This window comes from Talpa europaea (assembly GCF_964194135.1).
Source record: "Talpa europaea genome assembly, chromosome: 15".
NCBI lineage: Eukaryota > Metazoa > Chordata > Mammalia > Eulipotyphla > Talpidae > Talpa > Talpa europaea.
Window position 1 is genome coordinate 85,382,139 of NC_140083.1, and position 20,608 is coordinate 85,402,746.

At 65.5% G+C, this 20,608-nt stretch overlaps 1 protein-coding gene across 1 annotated transcript in view; it reads right to left on the bottom strand.

The window, feature by feature from the left end:
- PPM1H (protein phosphatase, Mg2+/Mn2+ dependent 1H) overlaps positions 1 to 20,608 on the bottom strand; it is a gene marked incomplete at both ends in the record, with an annotated part of 70,871 nt that overhangs the window by 15,868 nt on the left and 34,395 nt on the right. Inside the window, 5 exons of the mRNA XM_084256190.1 lie at positions 86 to 204; positions 1,727 to 1,811; positions 6,747 to 6,859; positions 11,081 to 11,422; positions 19,691 to 19,856. Of these exons, the coding sequence (XP_084112316.1) occupies positions 86 to 204; positions 1,727 to 1,811; positions 6,747 to 6,859; positions 11,081 to 11,422; positions 19,691 to 19,856 (825 nt within the window). The remainder of the gene's footprint in view (positions 1 to 85; positions 205 to 1,726; positions 1,812 to 6,746; positions 6,860 to 11,080; positions 11,423 to 19,690; positions 19,857 to 20,608) is intronic.

Below are 20,608 nucleotides of genomic sequence, written 5' to 3' on the forward strand. Positions count from 1 at the left end.
ACAGCGGCAAGGCCCGGCCTCGGCAGGCCCCTCTGTGGCTCTCCGGGGCGCGGGCCCCCCGCGGGCGGGCCGGGCGCGTCCTTACCAGCCGGTCATGTTGAAGTCCCGGTACAGCATCTTCTTCCCGAGCTCCTTCCTCTGCACGCGCCGCGGGAACTCCAGGTGCGTGAACTCGTTCCCCAGCAGGTGCGGCTGCATGAACGCCTGGCAGCAAAGGGAGCGAGAGAAACACGTAGGCAGAGGGCGGGGCGGGGCTCCAGGGGCCCCGCAAGCCCCCCCGGCCGCATGATCTCGAAATCCAGACACGCGGCTCTTCTTTGAGGACAGACTGAGGCTCTCAACACAGCGGCAAACACAGCCCAGGGCTGCGGCTCACGCAGGGCGCGGCCCGCCCTTCGGGGCGAGGATCCCCGGTGGCCAAAGACACGCTCCCACCGCGCGGGCGCAGGCGAGCCACCCCAGGCGGCTTCCAAGTTCACATCCCAGATGCTTCCACTTTCCCGAAGGGCGCGCTGGGCGGGCAGGAGCAGGCGCCTGCTCACACCCCCACCCCTGGCCTGGCCCTGGCAGCGCATTTAACAGAAGCAGACGGCCTCCCCCTCCCCGAATCCCCGTGCACACGCGTCCAGCGTCCCGAGCAAACAGCCCTGTCGGGAATTGCCTGGAAACTACGAACAGCCTCGTCGCCACCTTCCAAATGCAAATCCAGCTCTTTAAGGACGCAAGGTCCTTCGCGAGCTTCTCTCTCGTCCCCAGGAGTGAAGAGGCCTCGTGGGATGACCCAGACGAGGCTCCCGCGACACGAGGTCTAAGGCCGCGCGTGGCAGGAGACGAAGCGCGCGGGCCCCGTCGGGGCGCCCAGGAGCGGCCAGCCGGGGCAGCTCTTAGGAGCCAGGCCTGGCGGCCCGAGCTCCCGCGCAGGAACCGGATGTTCGGGTTTGAAAAAATGAAGCAAAAATGTGAAGTGGCTGAGACCTAAGCACGCGTGGGTTGGAATCACTCGTGAAGATTTCTCTGTCTCCGTCTGTCCCGAGACTCTCGGAGCAACGAGACCCGGACTGCGCAAGGCGGCGCCCGCTGCGGGGCGGGGGGCTGCCCAGGCTCTGTCTGGTCAGCGGCCGCCAGGAGAGGCTCACCCCGAAACACGGGGCCAAGCCGTGGCCCGGAGAGCAGGAGCCCCGGGAACCACCTCACGGCCGTGAACAGGCGTCTCCTGACAAGGGCGGCGCAGAGACACGCGCGCAAACGCTGGAGTCGGCCAAGCCGGCTCGTCGTGCCCCCCCCCCCCGCCACGGCTCAGCACCCGGGAAGAGCGGGGGGGGCAGGCCCGGGAGCACGGGCTCTGCGCCCGCAACACCGCACGCATCCCACACACCCCACACCGCGCGCACCCCGCACGCCCCACACCGCACTCACCCCGCACGCCCCGACACCGCGCTCACCCCACACACCCCACACCGCGTGTACCCCGCACGCCCCGACACCGCGCTCACCCCGCACGCCCCAAGCCGTGAAAGGCCACAGCCCGCCCCGTCTCAGGCGGCCGCAGAGGGAGTTACAATCCACGGCACGCAGAGTCAAGACAGCGCCGGGCCGTGTGACGGGGGTGTGGGGGCGTCAGCACCACGAGCTGTGGGGCCGCTCCCGAGCCAAGAGCAAAACGTTCCTCCTCCAGGCAGCCCCAGCGCCTCTCCCAGCGCCCCAAGCCGGCCCGCGGGCCCCTTACCAGGTACTGCAGCCGCTGGCGCTCCGTCTCGGGGGTGAACTCGGAGGACATGGGGATGATCTCTCCGTTTCTGATGATGATGGCCCTGGGGGTGGGGCACTGTCAGCTGGGGGCTCCGCAGCCCCGACTCCGACTCGCGTCAGCTCCCCGGACCGGCTCCACACACACGCGCGGAGCGCCCGGGGGACACGACGCCTCTCTCCGCAGCGGCACGCGGCTCTGGACCCGCACCGCGCCGGGGTGTCGCCCTCCTAGGCCAGCGCCCTCCAGCCGGCGCGTGGACTCTGGACTCGAGGCCTGGCTTGTCTGGCGTGGCGGCCTCCAGAACCGTCAGCTCCCCAGCCCGGCATCCGGCGACTGTGGATTCCCTTGACTTTAATCTCCATAGACGTCACCTTTCCTGCTGAGGCTGCGGGAGAGGGAGGGGCCCCCTGCCCTCCCCACACACTCTTTCTGCTGCGGACGCAGCAGCAGGCCAGCGGCAGGGCTATGGCCGGCGCTGACGCCCCTGGGCAAGCGCCATGATTCCTCCCTCCCCCGCTGGCGGCGACTCCCCGTGACAATGCGGAGGCGCAGATTTGAGGGCTCAGCGTCTGCACAGTCCGACCGGAGCAGATGCCTGCAGCTGCTCGGAGCTGGCCGTCGGGGCCTTTGCTCCTGCGCACGTGGGTTCATCCCCCGCGTCCAGCTCTCGCGCCCCCGGGCAGCAGACAGCAGGGGTGTGCCCGGAGCTGCTGGGCCCCAGGCGTGTCCCTCCCTGAGCTGCCTCCATCTCGTGGCAGTGGCAGCCCCCACTGCCACGGCTCCAGGTTCCCGGCACCCCAGTGTTGGTGGCCAAGAACACGGGCCTGGCCTGGGAGGCTGCTCACGCCTGGGGTCGGAGTCCAGACCAGCTGCATCACTGTCTCTGGGGGTCTTTCCCCTGCAGCGGGAGCCGCTGGCCCGCGGAGCAAAGTGCTCTGGGCCTGGTGTCTTAAAGAGTCCTGATGGCTCCGAGCTCCACCCTCAGCCCGCAGCCGAGCAGCACGGCTGGGAAACGCACACAAATGCACAACGCAAACATGTAGGAGGCAGGTTCTCCAGTGTCCACCCTTTCTGGCAGCTCCCCCTCAGGTTATAACCTGAGCGCCCAACACCAGGTGTAAACACGGGGTTAAAGGCTGATGCTCCAGCCCCCCCCCCCTCCCGGCTCAGGAGACCCAGCGGTGCTCAGTGATGAGCTCTCGCCTGGCCTGGGAGTCAGTGCTGACCCTGTCTCTGGGCCTCGCCTGCAGAAAGAAGGGGTAGGATCAGATTCCTGTGCAGTCTTTCAGGTCTAAATTTAAATGATTCTGGAAATAACGCACACGCACAGGTGCACATGCACATGCACACGCACACGCACACGCACACGCGGGGGGGGGGGTGCACAGGCAGCGACTGCAATGACTACTTTTCTCAGGAGCTGGGAATCATTCTGTAGCGTCAGCACAGAAGTGCCAGGACAGCAGCAGACACGGTCAGTGCTTCTCTGAGATCATCCAGGACAGCGAGGCCGGGACCGAGCAGGCCCCGACGCAGCCCCGCGGCTGGCACCAGCCTGCGCGCGGCGGGCACGTCTGGCGCTGCGGGCGAGTATTCATGAGAGGCCCCGGGTCCCCTGCACCCGTCTTCAGCTGAAAGGGATTTGAAACGCAGCGTGTAACCGTGCATCTCCAGAATGGAGGAGGAAATCCTGCGCACGGTGACAGCGAGGAGCCGTTTGGAAAACCTTTTCTGACGGGGTGTATCAAGCCCAGCGCCCAGGGTGCGGCCCGCGGTGTCGCCAGGCGTCAGGCCTTGCGAACTCCGTTCGGATGCAGCAGCGGCTCCTTCAAAAGCATCAGCGACGCGTCCAGGGAAGGAAAACAGGCCGGCCAACAGGAAAGGCCGGGTCGGCACTGCCAGAGCACAAGGGGTGCCGGTACCACCCACAGGCGTCACAGACAGCTCAGGGCAGCCTGGGGTTGGTCTCAGCCCCGACAGCCCTTTTCCGGTCCAGGTAAAAGAAACGCTAAAGGCAAAGTTTCTATGTGACCTTGAGGAATCGACAAACCGTTCCATGACCATTTAGCTGACAGTGAAGAGCAGGAACCAACATACGGAAACACGAGCAAGATAAAAATGTCTGCAATGTCCACAAAACTCAGCCCTCGGCCTGCGGTCGGCCTGCGCGTGGCCGCCGGCGGGGACAGTGGCGGTGGCTGCTCCTTGGAGGGGGTGACCATCCACTTGCACCCCGGGGCCAATTCCAACCTCAGCCGGGCCGGGTGCCCACAGGGGAGTCGCAGGGACGGGCCTGAAGCACCAGGGCTCACCCTCGCGCGCCAGAGCCGTGAGCCGCCCAGGGGGTCTGCTCCGGAGAGGAGGCTTGTGGGGGACGACGAGCAGGTGCTTCTCAGTACCTCAGGGACTGTCACGTGGCAGAGCGACCCCGTCTGGGTGGGAGGGATGACCTTCATCCTGTTTGTCTGTTCTCCGCTACGCAAGAGCACACGGCGCGTGCGACAGCGGCCAGGTAGTGAACAAATGCTTCATGAAGAAACGGGCACAAAGTCACCCCGCAGGGAGCGCTGCCTCACACCAGAGCAGGTGCAGGGCTCGTGGAGGCCCAGCTGGGCTGGCCACGGCGAAGGCGGCTGAGAAAAGGCGAGGCGGGTTGACTGAGAAACACGAGAGCCACACAGAACACGCCATGGGGGGGGCTCTGTAAACTCTGACACGGAGAACGAGGAGACACGCGAGTCGGTGTGAAAACTAAATGCATGAGCCCGGTGTCCGCAGGCGGTCCCGGCGGCCCCGGCGGGGAGAGTCTCCTGACCCGCAACTTCCAAAGCCCCTTTACTGCCTGGAAGCCGCCGGGAGAGCAAAGGGCGCCGGCCGGGCGCTCACAGGCCTGGCGCGGGGTCCAGGCTGCTGGGCAGCAGCGACTGCGGGCCTCTTGTGCAGCGGAACCTCCCAGAAGCAGTGACCCGGACTCCACAGCTGAATCTTGCAAGAAAGAAAAAAAAAAGACCCGGATGTTTGTCCTCGGCCGGGGAGCCGGGAGGTTTCGGAGAGGGCTTTGCTGGAAGGGGCTTTGTGGCTCCTCAGCGACGACCACGGCTTGCCACGGTATCAGGTTGGAAACAAGTCACAAAACTCGAGAGCTGAGGGAAGATGACAGGCTGCCCAGCCCATCCCAGCACACCTGAGTGTAACTGTAAACGCCGTGGTGTGTGAGGGCGCGGCCACACACACACACACATGCACACGCCCGCGCACGCACACGCGCACACACGCACACGCGCACAGGCTTACAGAGCACGCTGACTTGAATCCAGCATCTGGACGGACTCGATCTGGGGAGAGAACATTCCAGGCTGCGCGGGAGGCGCTGAGCCGGGCCTGCTCCAGCCGCACCGAGGGCTGACCTGAGGAGCCTCCCCTCCGCGCCGTCGCTGACCTCGCGGGCTGAGACCGCCGCGTCTCGTCTGAAGTGACGAAGAGGCAGCGGGTGGGCTTGGAGAGAGAGCGGCCTCCGAACCGCAGCCTCACCGGCTCAGGGAGGAGACGCAGGAGTGGCAGCCAGAGACACGAAGGCTCCCTGAGCCTCAGGCGACTCCCTCGGCGCCCCAAGTGGCTGAGACAGTCCACGTCCATCAGAGCAAAACCCGGGGCTGACACGCCCTGGACTCTGAGGGCCCCGCCCGCCCGCCCTCAGGGTGGCCCCGAGCCCGCGTCCTCCCGAAGGACCCAGCCGGGAGCCTCCCGCGGCTCCAACCACAAAACCCTCCTCGGGGCCGCCCCGCTGTCTCCCCGCAGACCTGGGGCTCCCCAAGAGTCAGCGGGAGCTGGGCCAAGGAGACCCTCCCACAGGAGGCTCTGACGCCAAGTCCACTCTCGGACAAAGGGGCAGAGGCCCGGAGCGCCGGACTGGCCGCCGAGAGCCCACAGCCCGCGGGACCTCCCAGACCCCCGCGCTGCTGGGACGTCGCTCGGCTCTCCGCCCTCTCTGTCCGCTGCTCTTTAGAGCCGGGAGGGGTGCCCGCTGGGAGGGGTGCCCGCTGGGAGGGGTGCCCGCTGGGAGGGGTGCCCGCTGGGAGGGGTGCCCGCTGGGAGGGGTGCCCGCTGGGAGGGGTGCCCGCTGGGAGGGGTGCCCGCTGAGAGGGGTGCCCGCTGGGGAAGAGGCTCCTGCGAGCTGCAGTCTCTTCCTCGGTCAACGGAGGTGAAATGAAGGGGAAATCCCTGACGGCCTCCCAGGGACAGAGCGGAGCAGGGCGGGCAGGAGCGGGATGGGGCGGAGGAGCAGGTGCCCAGGCCGAGGAGGACGGAGGCAGAATCCCGAGACCCCGGCGCCGGGGAGCTGCTCATCCCCCGGGACCCGCCGGGCGAGGCCAGTCCTCTGACAGCGGAAAAGGCCCCGCCGTGCGGACAGCCCGCCCCGCCTGTGAGGCCGCGGTACGACACTTTCACACAAAGCCTCATTTTAAAATCCCCTTCCCCGCCAGCGAGGAAGCGTCCGCTCTGCGAAGTGAAAGCGAACACACGCCGGGGCTGGGGAGAGTGAGCTCAGCCGCGGTCTTTGGCCCAAAGTCCACCCCGAGGCGCCCAGAGGGGAGGCGGCTGCGGCCTCTAGGGGAGGGACACGAAAGGAGAAACTTCTGGGCTCCGGGGAGGGGCTTGTGCAAGTCACTGAGCAGAAGTGGAGCCCGCTGGGGTGTCCTCCTGGGCCCCCATTCAGCCCCCCACTCTCATGTTATGCCTCTGCCACGTCTGCATGAGAAACCGGTTCAATGTCAAAGCCGCGCGCGCCGACCGGCCTAGGCCAGTCCCAGCAGGAGGCGCCGGTGTGGACGGGTGGGGGGGGGTCACCTCCGCCTGCAGCTCAGCCGGATTCTGCTGCCTCAACTTCTCTCCGGATGTAGCGGAAGACCCAGCCCCACGCACGGGTATTTTATGGCTCATCGGGAAGAAAGCGACCAGCAGGCGCCAGAAGACCCGCCGCCCAGGGCCCGCTCACCTGCTGTCCCCGGCGTTGGCCACGTACAGCTTGCCCAGGAGGCAGACCACGATGAGCGCCGTGCAGCCGCCCGAGATGTTGTACGAGCTCCGCTCCCGCTCGATCTGCAGGTCCTGCGGGGGAAGGGGAGGCCGCATGGAGGGCGCGGGCCCCGGCATCAGACGCCCCCGCGGCCTGGCTCGGGCTGGGGGCGCCCCAACGCAAGGACTCGACAGCCCTCGGCCCTCAACGGACAGCAGCACTCGCGGCACCCCCAGAGGGCGCGGGGCTCTGCGGGACGAGCCGCGGCCGCAGAGGCAGCCAAGCCCGTGGCCCCGGCCCGTGTCTTCGGCCCCAAGTCTCCGAGGAGGGCCCGGCGGGCTGGGCCAGAGACCGTGTCCTCCCGCCGCCGTCAGCAGCCAACGCCCCGCCTTGCTGACCAGGAGCCGCCCCCCGCCCCGGCTGACCCGTCTTCCTCCTGCCTGGACCGTGCCGGGCGCCTCCGCCGGAAAGGCCGACACCGGGGCTCCGCCTGGGCCCAGCAGCTGACACCGAGCCTCACGGGGCCTCCGTCCCTCGGTCGCGTCGCCGACCTCGCTGCTGGGACGCGGGGCGAGGGGCCGCCCGCAGTTAGCCGGCTGGGGGCCCGGCTCCCACCCAGCGCCGCCCCCCCCAAGGCTGCGCTCCCCCCGGCCGGGGGACGAGAGCGACAGAGGCCTGGACTCCTGTGAGCCCCGGGACACAGACCCGCAGGACCGAGGACGAGCGGCAGCCGGTGTCGTGACAGCGCCGCGGCCGCCAGGAAACCTGAGCTGGTCCGTAAGCGTCAGGGGGTGAGGTCAGCGAACCCGCCCCTGTCGCTAGTTCCAGCGCGCCCCCCGCCCGGCTCCTCCGTTTCTCCTCAGATGCGGCACACAGCCCGCCCCGCCGGGGCTGCCTCGCGGCTCACCGTGGTTTTCCAGGACGGAAGTGACCAGCAGACCCCAGACGTCTGCCCCCCGGGCAGGGGGTCCTTTTTAAAAGTCAATGAAATTATGGGGACAACTGCCAAATGCTCTACCAGTAGCACCAATTTGGAATGTTCCCCATTTTCATTGCCAGGGAACCCCAAGACAGGAGTCCAGGATGACCTGCTAGCAACACGCACGGACGCCACCGCCTTTCCACGTGTGACCCCTTAAGAGACGCAAATGCCCGGGCCCAGGGCGGGGCCACGGAAGCCTCTGCTCCCCCAAGAGCCGGGCGGTTCTCCAGGCCGCGCCCCGCCGAGCAGGACGGCGTCGCCCGGAGCTATGGCTGCCAATTCTGCATCTAAGCCGGGCTTATCTTTAAGGCGGAAACAGGTCCAATTTTCATAACTTGGGGCTCGGGGGCTCCCCTCTGCCGCGGGTGGACGCCGTGACGGAAAGAGACGCGAGCGAGCAGAGACGCCGGCAGGAAACAACTTCGGCCGAGGAGACCTCGCTCGGGAGGGCTGCGGTCGGGCCGAAGCCGCAGAGAGGCCGCCCCGGCAGGCCCCGGGGTCGCTCCCGCCCAGGCCAGGCTGCGGGGCGCGGGCGTCGCACGGCGGGGGGGAGCCAGGGCCGGGTGGTTTCGGCGGGACCCGGCGGCCCCCTGGTCGAATCACCACGGGCCTGAGCGCGGCTGGCGGGGTCGGCCACAGATCCTGACTGTGCGGGCTCCGGCGGGGGGGGGGGGGCTGATCCGGCTGGCCCCGAGCACGAGCCAGTCCCGCGTCGCGACGGGGAGGACGCGCTGGGCGCTGCCCGCGGGCTCGGGCGCAGGTCGGGGCCACGCCGGCCCCAGCCCACTGTAAACGCGGTCGCGCCCGCAGCCGTCGGGGCTCGCAAGCCGCACCGAGCTCCCCGGGCAGCCTGTTCCCCACCACCGGGGGGTGAACCGCCCAAGGCTCGTGCCAAGCCGAGGACAGTCCCCACCGAGGACGCGATGAAAGGAAGACACGTGGCCGCCGCAGGGGTGAGAGCATCGCCACGCACCTCCCTTCGCGACACGCGAGCTCCCACGACAGTCCGCACGGCGGTGAGGCCGTGGACAGTCACGCTGCCCGGGGAGGGACCCCTCGGGCCGGTGGGCGAGACGCCAGCTCCGCGGCCGGCTGCGGGGAGGTTCCTCACCGAGGCTCGGCTCAAATTCCCGCTGACCCCGACGTGCCGGCGCCCAACGCGGCCTCAGGGAGGGGGAGCGGCGGGGAGACCCCGCCGGGACGCAGGGACGCAGGGACACTCCTCTCAGCCACATCCACGGCCGCGGGCCGCACGGCACAGAGTCACGACAGGTGGCCGAGCGGCTGCGCGCGAGCCGGGTCCCAGGGCGCTGGGGGGAGGCAAGGCCTCAGGCCGGCGTCCCTGAGATTCTGCTCCTTGCGGCGGCCCTGGCTCACTTCCCACCGGGGACGCGGAGGACGGGCTCACGGTCTCGACACGATGAAGACAGACCCGAGAGGAGACGCGATGAGGAGCCGCCGCGTGAGCCTGCACCCGCCCGCGGGCACGGGGCCTACGGGGGGCTGGCGGGCAGGGGTCACCCCCGCCCTGGCCGCGCCGCGCCGGGCAGCCCCAGGTCAGAGCGGGCGGGGAAGGCCGAGCTCGCCCAGACGCCCGCGGGGTGAGATGGACTGTGCTCTCCCTCGCGCCCAGAACCCCCACCCTGCCTCTGTCAGGGTGGATCTCACCACTGGGACGTACTTTTCCCCCAGAAATGGGTAATGTTTATTCTGGGTGGAGTTTTTGAGTCTTTTTAACCCGTAGTGATATTTCACTACCCCTACTTAATGCTATTTAAAAATCTTTTAAAAAGAGAGAGACTGGGCCTCCCCGGTGGCGCAGCGGTTGAGCGCTGGGTTGCGAAGCTGCGGAAGCCTCTGTGACGCTGGTTCGATCCCCGGCTGCTCCCCGGCCACCGGAGGAGGGTCCCACATGGCGCGCAGACCTCTCCTGCCGCCCGCTGCTCCCCTCAGCAGTGTCCTTCGGTCCTTCTGCCTGCTCTGCTCCCCGCTCTGGCTCTGGTGAATTCTCTCACCCTCCCGCGCTTCTGACTGTGCCCAGTGCTTGTGTAAATAAATAAATTAATCTTAAAAAATAAAAAATAAAAAATAAAGAGAGCGAGAGACCGCATACGTCCATATTGATATCACACCTGACACAAACATCCCAGAGAGACCTGATCTTCCGCGTGTGGGCCCGGGGGGCCAGAAGATGCCGCCTCGGGACGGCAGCCCGACGACCGAGCAGGCGCTGCGGAGAGACACGGGGCGGGAGAGGCAGCTCCGCTCCCCCCGCTGAACGCCACCAAGGGCAAAGCCCAAACGAAAGGCAACGTTGCCTTTAAAGACGCTGGGAGTCCCGCTCTGGACGTGAAGGGGCAGCTGCGGGCGGCTGGCGAGGCAAGCTTGGAGCCGGGTCGGGGACCGGGTCTGCGCCGGGGCTGGGCAGCGGAAGAGAGAGCCGCAGGGCCACGCTGCGGACGCGACTCATCTCCTTCCATCCCGAGTCCCGTGCGGGTGACAGGAACGGCCAGACGGGCAGCCCCGGGCACACAGGGCGGGGGCGGAGGCGGGCCGGCCGCCGGCAACCGTGAGAGGGAAACCCCAGGAGTGGCCGGGAAACCCGACTCTTGCCTCTGCACGGCGGGAGCGGGTCGGGTCGGGGGCAAGACGGGGTCAGGAGCACTCGGGGCCTTCCAGGAGCCGAAGCGTAGCTGGAAACCCTCCCTGCCCAGCAGCTCGCGTGGGGGAAGGAGAGAGGAGGCGGCGGGAGCCGGCAAAGTCCTTCCAGAAACTGAAACCGAGAGCAACCGCAGTGGTTCTGTGCCGGCCCGAGACTCCCGCGGGGCCAGAGACTCCCCCGGGGCCAGAGACTCCCGCGGGCCAGAGACTCCCCCGGGGCCCGAGACTCCCGCGGGGCCAGAGACTACCCGGGGCCAGAGACTCCCCCGGGGCCAGAGACTCCCGCGGGCCAGAGACGAGGCGGGCGACGCGACGCGGCGGGGCAGGTGCAGGCTGGGCGGCTGCTGGGACAAGCGCGAGGCTCGCAGCAGAGGCCTCGCAGGGTCAGGTCCGGCGGGTGGCCCGTGCGGGCGCGAGGGCCGCAGAGGTGGCGCCGGCAGGTAACCAGGTAACCGTCCCCGGCCCTTCCATGAAGCCACCCCGGACGGCGCTGGGGGTCAGGAAGCCGCCGGGACTCCCGCCTCCAGTGTGGTCTCCCCTCTGCTGCCTCCCGCATCTGTCGGCCTGACCCCCCCCCCGCACCACCTGCCCCGAACCCCCGTCGGCCTGACCCCCAGCACCACCTGCCCGACCCCGGCCCCTCCGCGGCGGCCCCCCGCCCGGCACCTACCATCTCCTTGAAGGCGCTCTCCAGGGCGCCGACCACCAGGCACTCGTGCGGGATCTTCTTCTCGGTGAAGAAGCGGGACGGGGGGGCGCCGGGGGAGCCGGGGGCGCCCACACCTGCGCGCAGGGACGCGGCCCGGGTCAGCGTGCGCCCGGCCGGCGCGCCCTCCCGCTCCTCGCCCAGGCAGGCGGGCGGCAGCGCGGCCACGTTGCGCAGGATGTCCACCACGTCGCGCAGCTGCTCCGCCACGTGCCGCTGCAGCAGGCGCGACGCCACCACGGCCGCCCCCGAGCCCGCGTGCCCGTCGAACAGCGACCAGTAGTGGCAGGACACGCCCTCGGACTCCTGCGGGGAGAGGCACGGTGAGAGGCCCGTCGGGGCGCCCCCGGGAGGGGGCCCGGGGCTCTGTCTGCGCAAAGGGGGGTCACGACGTGGCAGGAGGACCCTGGGGCGGCACCCCAACGTGTCACTGCTGGTGGCCCCCCCAAAGCCGTCCTCGCTGACCTCAGCTCCCTGACTTCCCCACGCAGACAGGAGTGCCCCCTCCCAGCCGTGACCCCAGCGCTGCGCCTCCTGTGAGCCACCCCGGGGAGGTCCCTGGCGTCTTGAAGGACAGGTCAGCCCACTGTGTGGGTTCCTCGAGGGAAGGGCGTAGCCCCGCTCCCCCCGCGGGCTCCCGGGTAAGCCCACGGGGTAATTCTCGGGTGACGCCCTGTTTTCTCCATCCCGAGCGCCTGAGGCCGTGTTTTCCCGGGGACGCCCAGGGGCCACCGGGACACGGGGCTCCTGCTCCTGCCCTCTCCGCTTTCGGGCCCAGCCTTCCCGGTGTCCTGGCACCCCCAAGCCCAAGACCTGCCCACCCTGCGCAGCGCCTGCCGAGGGGCTTCCAGACTGGGACGAACCACGCCACGTTCCCGGTTGCGGGAGAGGGAGCGGCCCGGCCTGACCCGGACGCAGCGTGGGGGACGACACCGAGTCCTGGCGGAGCCGGCGCCGCACCGGCCACCCGGCCTCCCTCCCCAGCTGCCCGCGGCATCCGACCCCAGCATCCGACCCCAGCATCCGCCGGCGCCGAGGTCGCCCCGGGAGTGCCGTGGCCTCAGGGCCGGGCCCCGCGCCGACCCGCCCACACCAGCGCCCACGCGACGCGGAGCCGAGGGCCCACGGCCTCCCGCTGCCGGACTCGCCCGTCCTCGCTGGGGCCCACGGCCCGGGCGTCCGGCGCCAACACTCCGTGCAGCTGGGCCCGTTCCCCCCGGGACGGCCCCAAGTGGGGCGCAGGGCGCGCGTGTCTCGCCGCGGCTCCTGTCGTCAGCGCCCGGCCCTGGCCCCGCCCGGGGCTGCAGAGGGGGGTCTTTCTCTCTTATGTTGGACAGCGCCGAGCGGCCCCTCCGGTGCACACACCAGCCTCCTGCCCTGCTGCCCGCGCGGCCGCCGCCGGCTCGTGTCACGATGCTGCAGGGGGACCGGCCGCCACCGGCCCGCGAGCTGCCGCGCCAGCCAAGCACCATCCTCGCCAGCGGCGCGGCCGCAGAAGGGAGGGTTTCTGGCTCCCGGCTCTGACGCCCCAAAGGCCCAGAGGCCGCCCGAGTGCGTCTCCCCAGCACGTGCTCCCGTCCCTGACTTTCCCTAAACCCAGGCACGTCTCTAAGGAAGCCGCCGCGGGGCAGGGAGGGAACCGGACCAGCCTGGCCGGGCCTGGGCCCAGATCCCCGTGCGCCCGGTGCCGCCACACTTGGCCGTCGGGCTTCCGGAGTCACCGCCCGAGCCACGCGGCGCCCCAGGCTGGAGCCTCTGCGGTTGTGAAGGCCCCTCCGAGAGCTTCCCAGCAGGAACGCGGCATTTCCCGCAACAAGGCCAAGCGGTCAGTAGCCGCCACGGCCACAGCCACTTGACAAAGCAGCCGAGGAACGTTTAGCCCGACAAGAGGAAACTCGGCTGGAGGAATTCCAGGGCCGACGCCAGGCGGCCCCAACATTCTCCTTCTCAGAACACCGCTGCTACATAAACCCTCTTTAAAGGGGTGCAGGCCGGAGGTATGGGAGGTGAGAGGACTCCCCGGAGACAGAGTGGGGAGCAGAGCAGGCAGATCCACTGAAACCCACTGCTGAGGGGACCAGCGGGGAGACAGGAGAGTCTGCTGCGCCCTGTGGGTTGCTCCCTGGCCGGGGATGGAACTCGCGCTGCAGAGGCTGCGGACAGCTTCACGGTGCTGAGACTCAACCCCTGCACCACCAGGGAGGCCCCTGCACAGCTGATTTTTTTGATGGGAAAATAATTTTCACAGCTAGAACTGGTAAAACAAAGAAAGTGTGCTTCTTAAAGCTGGAATAATCCGGCACTGCTTGATGCAGGAGGCCAGGCCGTACCTGTAAAGCCACCACCTCTGCAGACGGGGCCCAGCCTGCGCGTTGTCCAGTTCCCGGGGGTCCTGGGGAGCAGAGAACGGACCCCCGGGAGTGACGGCAGGGGCTGCCCGGCAGTCAAGAGACCCACCTTCTCGCTGCAGCTGCTGCGGGCTCACTGTGCGGCCAAGGAGGCGGCATCACAGCTCCCCCACAGCCCAGCCCGCTGCGAGCCGCGCTCCTGCTGCTAAAATGGCACCTTCGGGATAACAGCCTGTGGTTTCACTCCCGTGGGAGTCAGAGACACAGAAAAAACCTCTAGATGCTGACGACAAGCGGTTACCCGGGGGCGGGCGGGCGGGCGGGGTCCTCCGCCGGTGGTGGATGCAAACCCGCCCTTGGTGGCAGGGGCGGTGCACACAGCCCTCAAGGGGTGAAGCGGCACCTGCCGCGCGGCGTGGCCACCAGCGCCCTCGGCCGGGAGGCGGCGAGCGCACCCTCTCGCGGTGGCTCACGGAGAGGGCGCCTCCAGGCCCACGCGGGGAGCTGCGAGGCAAGAGGCGGCCTGGCACGTCTGTGCAGCCCACGGAATGCGGGCAGGGCCGGGCTTCCCCTTCGTGCCTGCAGCTCCGTCTGCAAAGCCCTCCCCCTCGCCCCTCCCAGGTGGCCACCCCCCAGCGGGGCACACGGAGCTCAGGGGGGTCAGAAACAAGAAGAAAATTAGAAATTCATTCCTATTTTGTCACCGAAAGCCAAGAAGCTAAGCTGGGCTTGCCTTCCTGCTCCAGACAGACACTGGGCCCTCGTGGGTGAGGCCCCGTCCCGGTCACCACCCACCTGGAGCTCTGCCGCGCCCGAGCTCTGCCGCACCCGAGCTCTGCCACGTGGGGAGCCGCTGCTGGCCTTGGGGGTTACGTGACTAAGTTTTTAACTAAACTACCCCTCATGGAGTAGACAACAGGCTTTTATAAAATCCCTGCAAAGACACCGCTGACAAAAACACGAGCCACGAGGGCGTGCTGCAGCGGCGGTGCTCCCCAGGGACGGCCGGCTGGTCCTCCCTGACAGCCTCATCTCCAGCCGGAGGACCCAGGCGCCCCAGGAGACTCTGAGGCACAGAAGGACACTTGCCGCCGCCACGGCTGCTGACTGTGCCTTGAGGTGTCAGCTCACGGCGGCAGAGTCTGCTCAGGAGACAGTGAGTGAGCCGCTGCGCACACGCAGGACGCCGCCGGACAGCAGCCTCCGCCTGGCAGCTGCTGCTATTTACGAAATTGCCTGTGATCCTTTTTGCCTTGACATTGTTTTCCAAGTTTAAAAAATGCTTGGTGATTTAGGCCCATGACTGTGACGGGTCTGCGGCGGCATGGCTGTCTCCCGGGAAAGGAGCTAACCGCGGGGAGACTCGCTCGGGAAGCTGCCCACGACCGAGGCCGTCGAGCAGTTATGCAGCTTCTCAGTCAACAGGGACGACTGCTAAATAGCTCTTAAATAGGAAATCGTAACAAAAAGAAGAAAAGATTTAGTCTCACATTATGTCGACATTAGATGTGTCAACATTCGGCATGTTGAGTCCTTCACTCCTGACTTTTCCAGAGAGTTTGACCCGCCGCCTGGCCTCCATCCAAGCGCCACCTTCCAGCTCTGCACCTCGGTCTGCGCATCAGTAAAACAGACAACACTGCGCACCCCGACATGCGCTACGAGGAAAAGGAATTACTACTGCAAAGCACTGGCATTGGTGCCTGGCAGCTGAATACGTTTTGTTTTTATTTTTCAAAATTTTTTAAAGGTTTATTTATGCACACAAGAGCTGGGGTGCAGGCCAGAGGTGTGGGGGGGAGTGAGAGGATTCACCAGAGACAGTGTGGGGAGCAGAACAGGCAGACTGACCAAAGTACACTGCTGAGGGGAGCCGCGGGGAGACAGGAGGGGTCTGCTGCGCCCTGTGGGTAGCTCCCTGGCCGGCCAGGACTCGAACCCGCGCTGCAGAGGCTGCGGACAACTTCACAGGTTGTGTCTTAACCCTTGTGCCATCAGGGAGGCCCCATTTTGTTTTTCTTTAAAAAGAAGCAAATCTCAAGAGTTCGCCTCCCTTGCCAACGCTCCTCTCTCACGAGCTGCGGGGAGATCGTACAAGTAAAATAAGAAATTTCTGCCTCGGCACCATTTATTTTCCTTTCGCCTTAACATTTGCCACGGCGGGGAATCAACGATGGGAGCGAGTCTGGGCTGCTCTCTCCGCTACACCTCGGTCAAATCTGGTCTTCGGAGGAAGCCAACACCCACCGAGGAGAGACCTGGAAGGTTCCTCTCCCCATATTAACCTGGACGATTCCTGGATGTGGCGTCGCCCGTCCTCATCACCGGCCGGAGTTCTAGACCTTCGAGCAAAGAGGCAGCGTCTCGACAGGTACCCTTGCACCCCCGCTTCAAAGACTGAGGAGACAAATAGAAATGCCATGTTTTCTTGCCATGCGGGGGACAGCGGTCTTGACTACGAGGGAGAATTCAGAGTAATAATCACGATGAGAGGCACTAAGGGCCACCCTTACTGTTGTTACAGCCGCACGGCAGGAGCAGCCGCCAAGGAGGGCCAGAGTCCAGGAGGGAGGCCACTGTGGAGCCTGAAGCAGCCTTTGCTTAACATTCTGGGTGCGAGCATCCTTCTAGAGAGAACCGATGGAAAGAGGTGCAATTCTGCAGCTCAGGGAACGCAACCAGTCCCTTCTCATTGCGATTCACCTCTCCTGCCCCACGTGATCCTTTTGCCTCGAACCCCCCCAGTGCTGCCCTGTCCCCCGCTGAGAAAGATAATCAGCTTTCCTCGCCCCTGCTGATGAGCCTGGCGTGGACACAGCCCTCTCCTGTTTCTGTAATTAGCCCTGAGCGGACGCGCGGCGCGCGCACCTGTGTGTTCTGACAGCAACATACGGGCGCCCCGGAGGAAGCGGACTCGGATGCAGGAGGCGCAAGATCGCCTCAGCTGGACACAGCCTGCTCCACGGGGAGTCGGATGTGGGGGAAACGTGCCTGGTGATTGCCACGAGGCCCTGTCCCCCACCCGCTCACCTGAAGTCAGGCTAGGCACCGAACCCCAAGGTTGCAAGGTGCCCCCCTTAGCCATGGGCTCCTCCCTCCTCAGAGAAGTCAGCTCGTGTCCCCGCATCTCTCTCCTAGATGACCCAGTGCTTGAGAGCTGAGAGCGAAAGCTCGGGGAAAAGCCGTGTTCTCCTGGAACGGCAACCAGGGCAACAGACTTTGCAGAACCCAGCTCGCCGAAGGAAAGAAAACCCAGCCATGGAGGCTAATTCCCGTACATCGTGACCGGGTTTATTAAAAAAGGCTTCGGTCTGCGTGTCCTTTGGAAAGACGAATGCTCTGGAGCCCCTTCTCCCCAGCCACCCACTCTCTGCCCAAACAACTAGAACCACGGGAGCGCTGACAGCTTGCACACTGCCCTGGGGGGGCCATGCCGAGCTGCCCAGCGACGGGCTCACGATGCTTTTCCCACGAATTCCCCGATGTGGGACACACACAAGAAAAGTTCCCCCTAACTTGCCATAGAACGCATCCTCCCCGCTGCAGAGACACCCATCAGAGACTCAAACTCCTCTTTCCCAGTCCTCGAAAGAAGAGCTTATTAGGGGCCTCCCTGGGGGCACAGGGGTGAAGTGTCAGCACCAGGAAGCCGTTGGCAGCCTCTGCAGCGCGAGTTCCATCCCCAGCCAGGGGGCTACCCACAGGGCGCAGCAGACCCCTCCTGTCTCCCCGCTGCTCCCCTCAGCAGTGGATTTGGGTCAGGCTACCTGTTCTGCTCCCCACTCTGTCTCTGGGGAGTCCTTTCACCCCCCCGCATCTCTGGCCTGCACCCCAGTTCTTGTATGCATAAATAAATCTTTTTTTTTTTTTTAGTCTAGATCCATCACCAGATGTTCTGCAGGAGCGACTACCATGTTCTCCGGCACGTCTTCGGGCTACAGTGCCCCCGTGCAGAATCCTGTGAGATGCTGACAGCCGGGTCTTCTCTAAGTTCCGTGACTTCTTTCAAACAATGCTTCGTAAGCGCCTGACTTTTTTTTCACTTTACATAAAGATGGAAACTGACATTCCTCTTCTGTTTCTTTCTTATTCTTGTAAGTAAGGGACGCTTGTCAAGAGCTCAGCCTCACACTGTTGAGCTCAGCCTCAACAGTCCTTGAGCGAACGCCTCACGCGAGCCCGAGAAGCGGAACGCGGCCCGGCATTACTCCAACCACCTCAGAAAGTTGTCATTCGTTTTAAAACAGGAGATAAAACAGACTTCTCTGACGACAAGATCGCCGGCACTAGTCGGGGGAAACGGATCTCTAAGAGCTGGCATGAGGACTGGCTCCACGTTGACTTAAAATCTTTACAACAATTCACAATCATCCACAGTAAGGAAAAATCATCTCATCGCTCCCCACACACCCACCGTCACTCAGCAGAACTATCATCAGACATAAAGCTCCACCTCCACGGGGTTCCCGGCCATCCTAGGACTCCTCGTATACACAATATTCTCAGGCTAATTCCTCTTCTCATTGGGAGGTTCATGTCACCGAGCTCGGTAGCCGAGGCGGCAGGTGGGAGCAGGTGTCTCCACACAGGGGCCTCCCAGGCCCAGCACCGGCCGGGCGGAGTCCGGCTCCATCCTGAAGGGCTCGTCGTCGTGTTCGGCCTCGCTGACCTCCAGGAAGGGATGTTTAGAGGTTGCTCCTGCCTCCATTTCCAGGAGGAACTTAGCAACGGGAAAACTGTCATCACCACCCGGGCCTGGGCCTGGGCCGAATGTCAGCGCTGAGACTTTACGTCCCCGTGCGGGGGAGAAACGCCCCGAGAGCCACGGGACGTCCCCGGCCCCTGGATCCACGCATCTGGGCTGTCGTGACTTTCTGAGCCTGTCCTCAGCACAACTCACTCTTCAAAGCAGGTCTGCCACGCGGGCATGACGAGAGGGGCGCCGCGCCCGCCAGCGCACAGAGGGACACGCACCACACCCGTGGCTGTGTCCACGGAAGCGAGCAGAAGCGAGACTTCCGAGTGGCCACTGTGGGCAGGCAGCAGGGATGAACACAGCGGCTCCACGTCCCCCGCGGGCGGCTGGACCGCACACCCCCAGCAGCCGCCTCCCGGGCACGGGCGGTGACCGCTACTAGGAATCGTCTTTGCAGGAGGAAAGCGAAGTTCAAAGAAAAACTACCCTAAAGTGAAGTCGCCCGGAGCTGGGCTGCTCTGTGATGTCTGACTCCGGAGCCACCTTTATTCCCCCTCCCTTCTCGTCCTCCACCCCTCAGCTCTTCGGGAGAGGCCAACGCAATGTTTCTTTCAGTCTCGAAAACAAGAATAACAACCCACGTGGCGGGACAGACCTCTCCCGTCTCGCCCGCTGCTCCCTCCCCTCAGCAGTGGATTTCGGTCAAGTCTGCCCGCTCTGTCTCTGGTGAATCCTCTCACCCCCACACCTCTGACCTGCACCCCAGCTCTTGTGTGCATAAGTAAATAGATCTTTAAAAAAGACAAAGCAAGAATAACGCATGAGCATCTGCAGGCCGCTGTGGTGTTCTGAGTCCAAACTGAAACTAACAAAACCAATCCGTCCTCTGAGTCCCTCAGCCTAATGCAACGAGACATCATTTCTCAGCCTATGAAGAAATTCCTAGAAGTTTTATCACCTTATAAAAACCCGTCTATAAAAGTAGCCTCGGATTATTACCAAACGGGCACGTTTAGGTCACCCTGCCCCAGATTCCCTCTCTGTGGAGCTAATTAACCCGCCGCCAGCAGACGGGCCAGCGTGCCCGAGCCTCCTCTGCGTGTCTCTTCAGAGCTCCAGGGCTGCCAGGCCTTGTTCTTCAGAAACGAGGCAGCGAGAACCGCTCTGAGGCTTCTCAGCAGCCTCTCGTCTGCGGGGTGGCCCCGGGGCGCGGGGCTTGGGCCAACGGCGAGCGGGCCGGGCCCAGCCCCAGGGCAGGCGGGCGGTGAGGAGGGGGCCCGGCGGGCAGCGCCCCACGGCCGGAGCCCCAGGGGTCCCAGAGACCATCTCCACAAAACCTCCAGCGGCTTTTTACAGCCTGGACGGCGCACGCACCAGCTCCTGCAACAAAACCCCCGCGCTGGGCGTCACGAAGGCCCAAACGCCAGCTCCTCGCGCGCGGTCAGCTCCCATGGACCCCCGCAGCTGCTCCCAGACGGGCCCGGACTCAGCCCCACGCCTCGCCGCGGGCCGGCAGGGAGGGGGCCTCACCGCGTTCTCCTTCAGCTGCAGCCCCTCCCCGTTGGGGAGCGAGGACCTCCTGCGGGACGAGTGTCTGTTTGGGGTTGGGGGGGCCGCCCCGGCTTTCCTCTTCACCGTGAGCACCTCGCAGCTGGCCTGGTCTTCGTTGTGCGTGCTCTTCCCCGCGTTGATGACCCTGGAAGAGAAGCCAGGAGAGCCGGTCAGCGACCCCGAGGGCTGACCGCTCAGGCCCAGGGCCGGCCGGCGTCTCCCACTGACCCGAACTAAAGCTGCACCTGCTGTGAGGACGCGTGGCCTCCAGACGTGATGTCTGAGCAAACTGACTTTAAAAAAATGCAGTTCCTCTAGCACACACTAAGACACGCACGAACGCGCCGCTGCGCGCAGTTCACCTTCGCACGGACAGGTGCTCTGGCGGGTGTGCGACGCCCTGCGGGAGTCAGTCGCTCTTTTAGCAAGAGCAACAGAGACAGAGCCGCTGGCTCGGCCGCCTCTGCTGCTCTTCTCGGAGTGATGAAGCGCAAAAGCACCGCCGTGCCCTCACAGAGCAAGGCAGGAATTGATAGCGCAATGCAAACCCCAAGGGGACGGAGGCCAGAGCGCACGGCTGCCACGCCCCTCTCGCTTCACACACGGGACTGAGTGCACCAGGCTTGCTCTTTTCCAATGATCTTGGATCCTCTGTCTTTCCTCCTGCGCAGGAAGACTCATCCCTCCGCATCCCCGTCTGAGCTGACAAGGCTCTGATTTGGCCACATGATGATATCACAGTATGTTACACTGCTTTGGCCTAAATGCTACACTTAAAGTGGTTTTTTTGAATTTATTTTTTTTTTATTTGTGCATATAAGAGCTGGGGTGCAGGCCAAAGGTGTGGGGAGGGGTGAGAGGACCCCCCAGAGACAGAGCGGGGAGCAGAACAGGCGG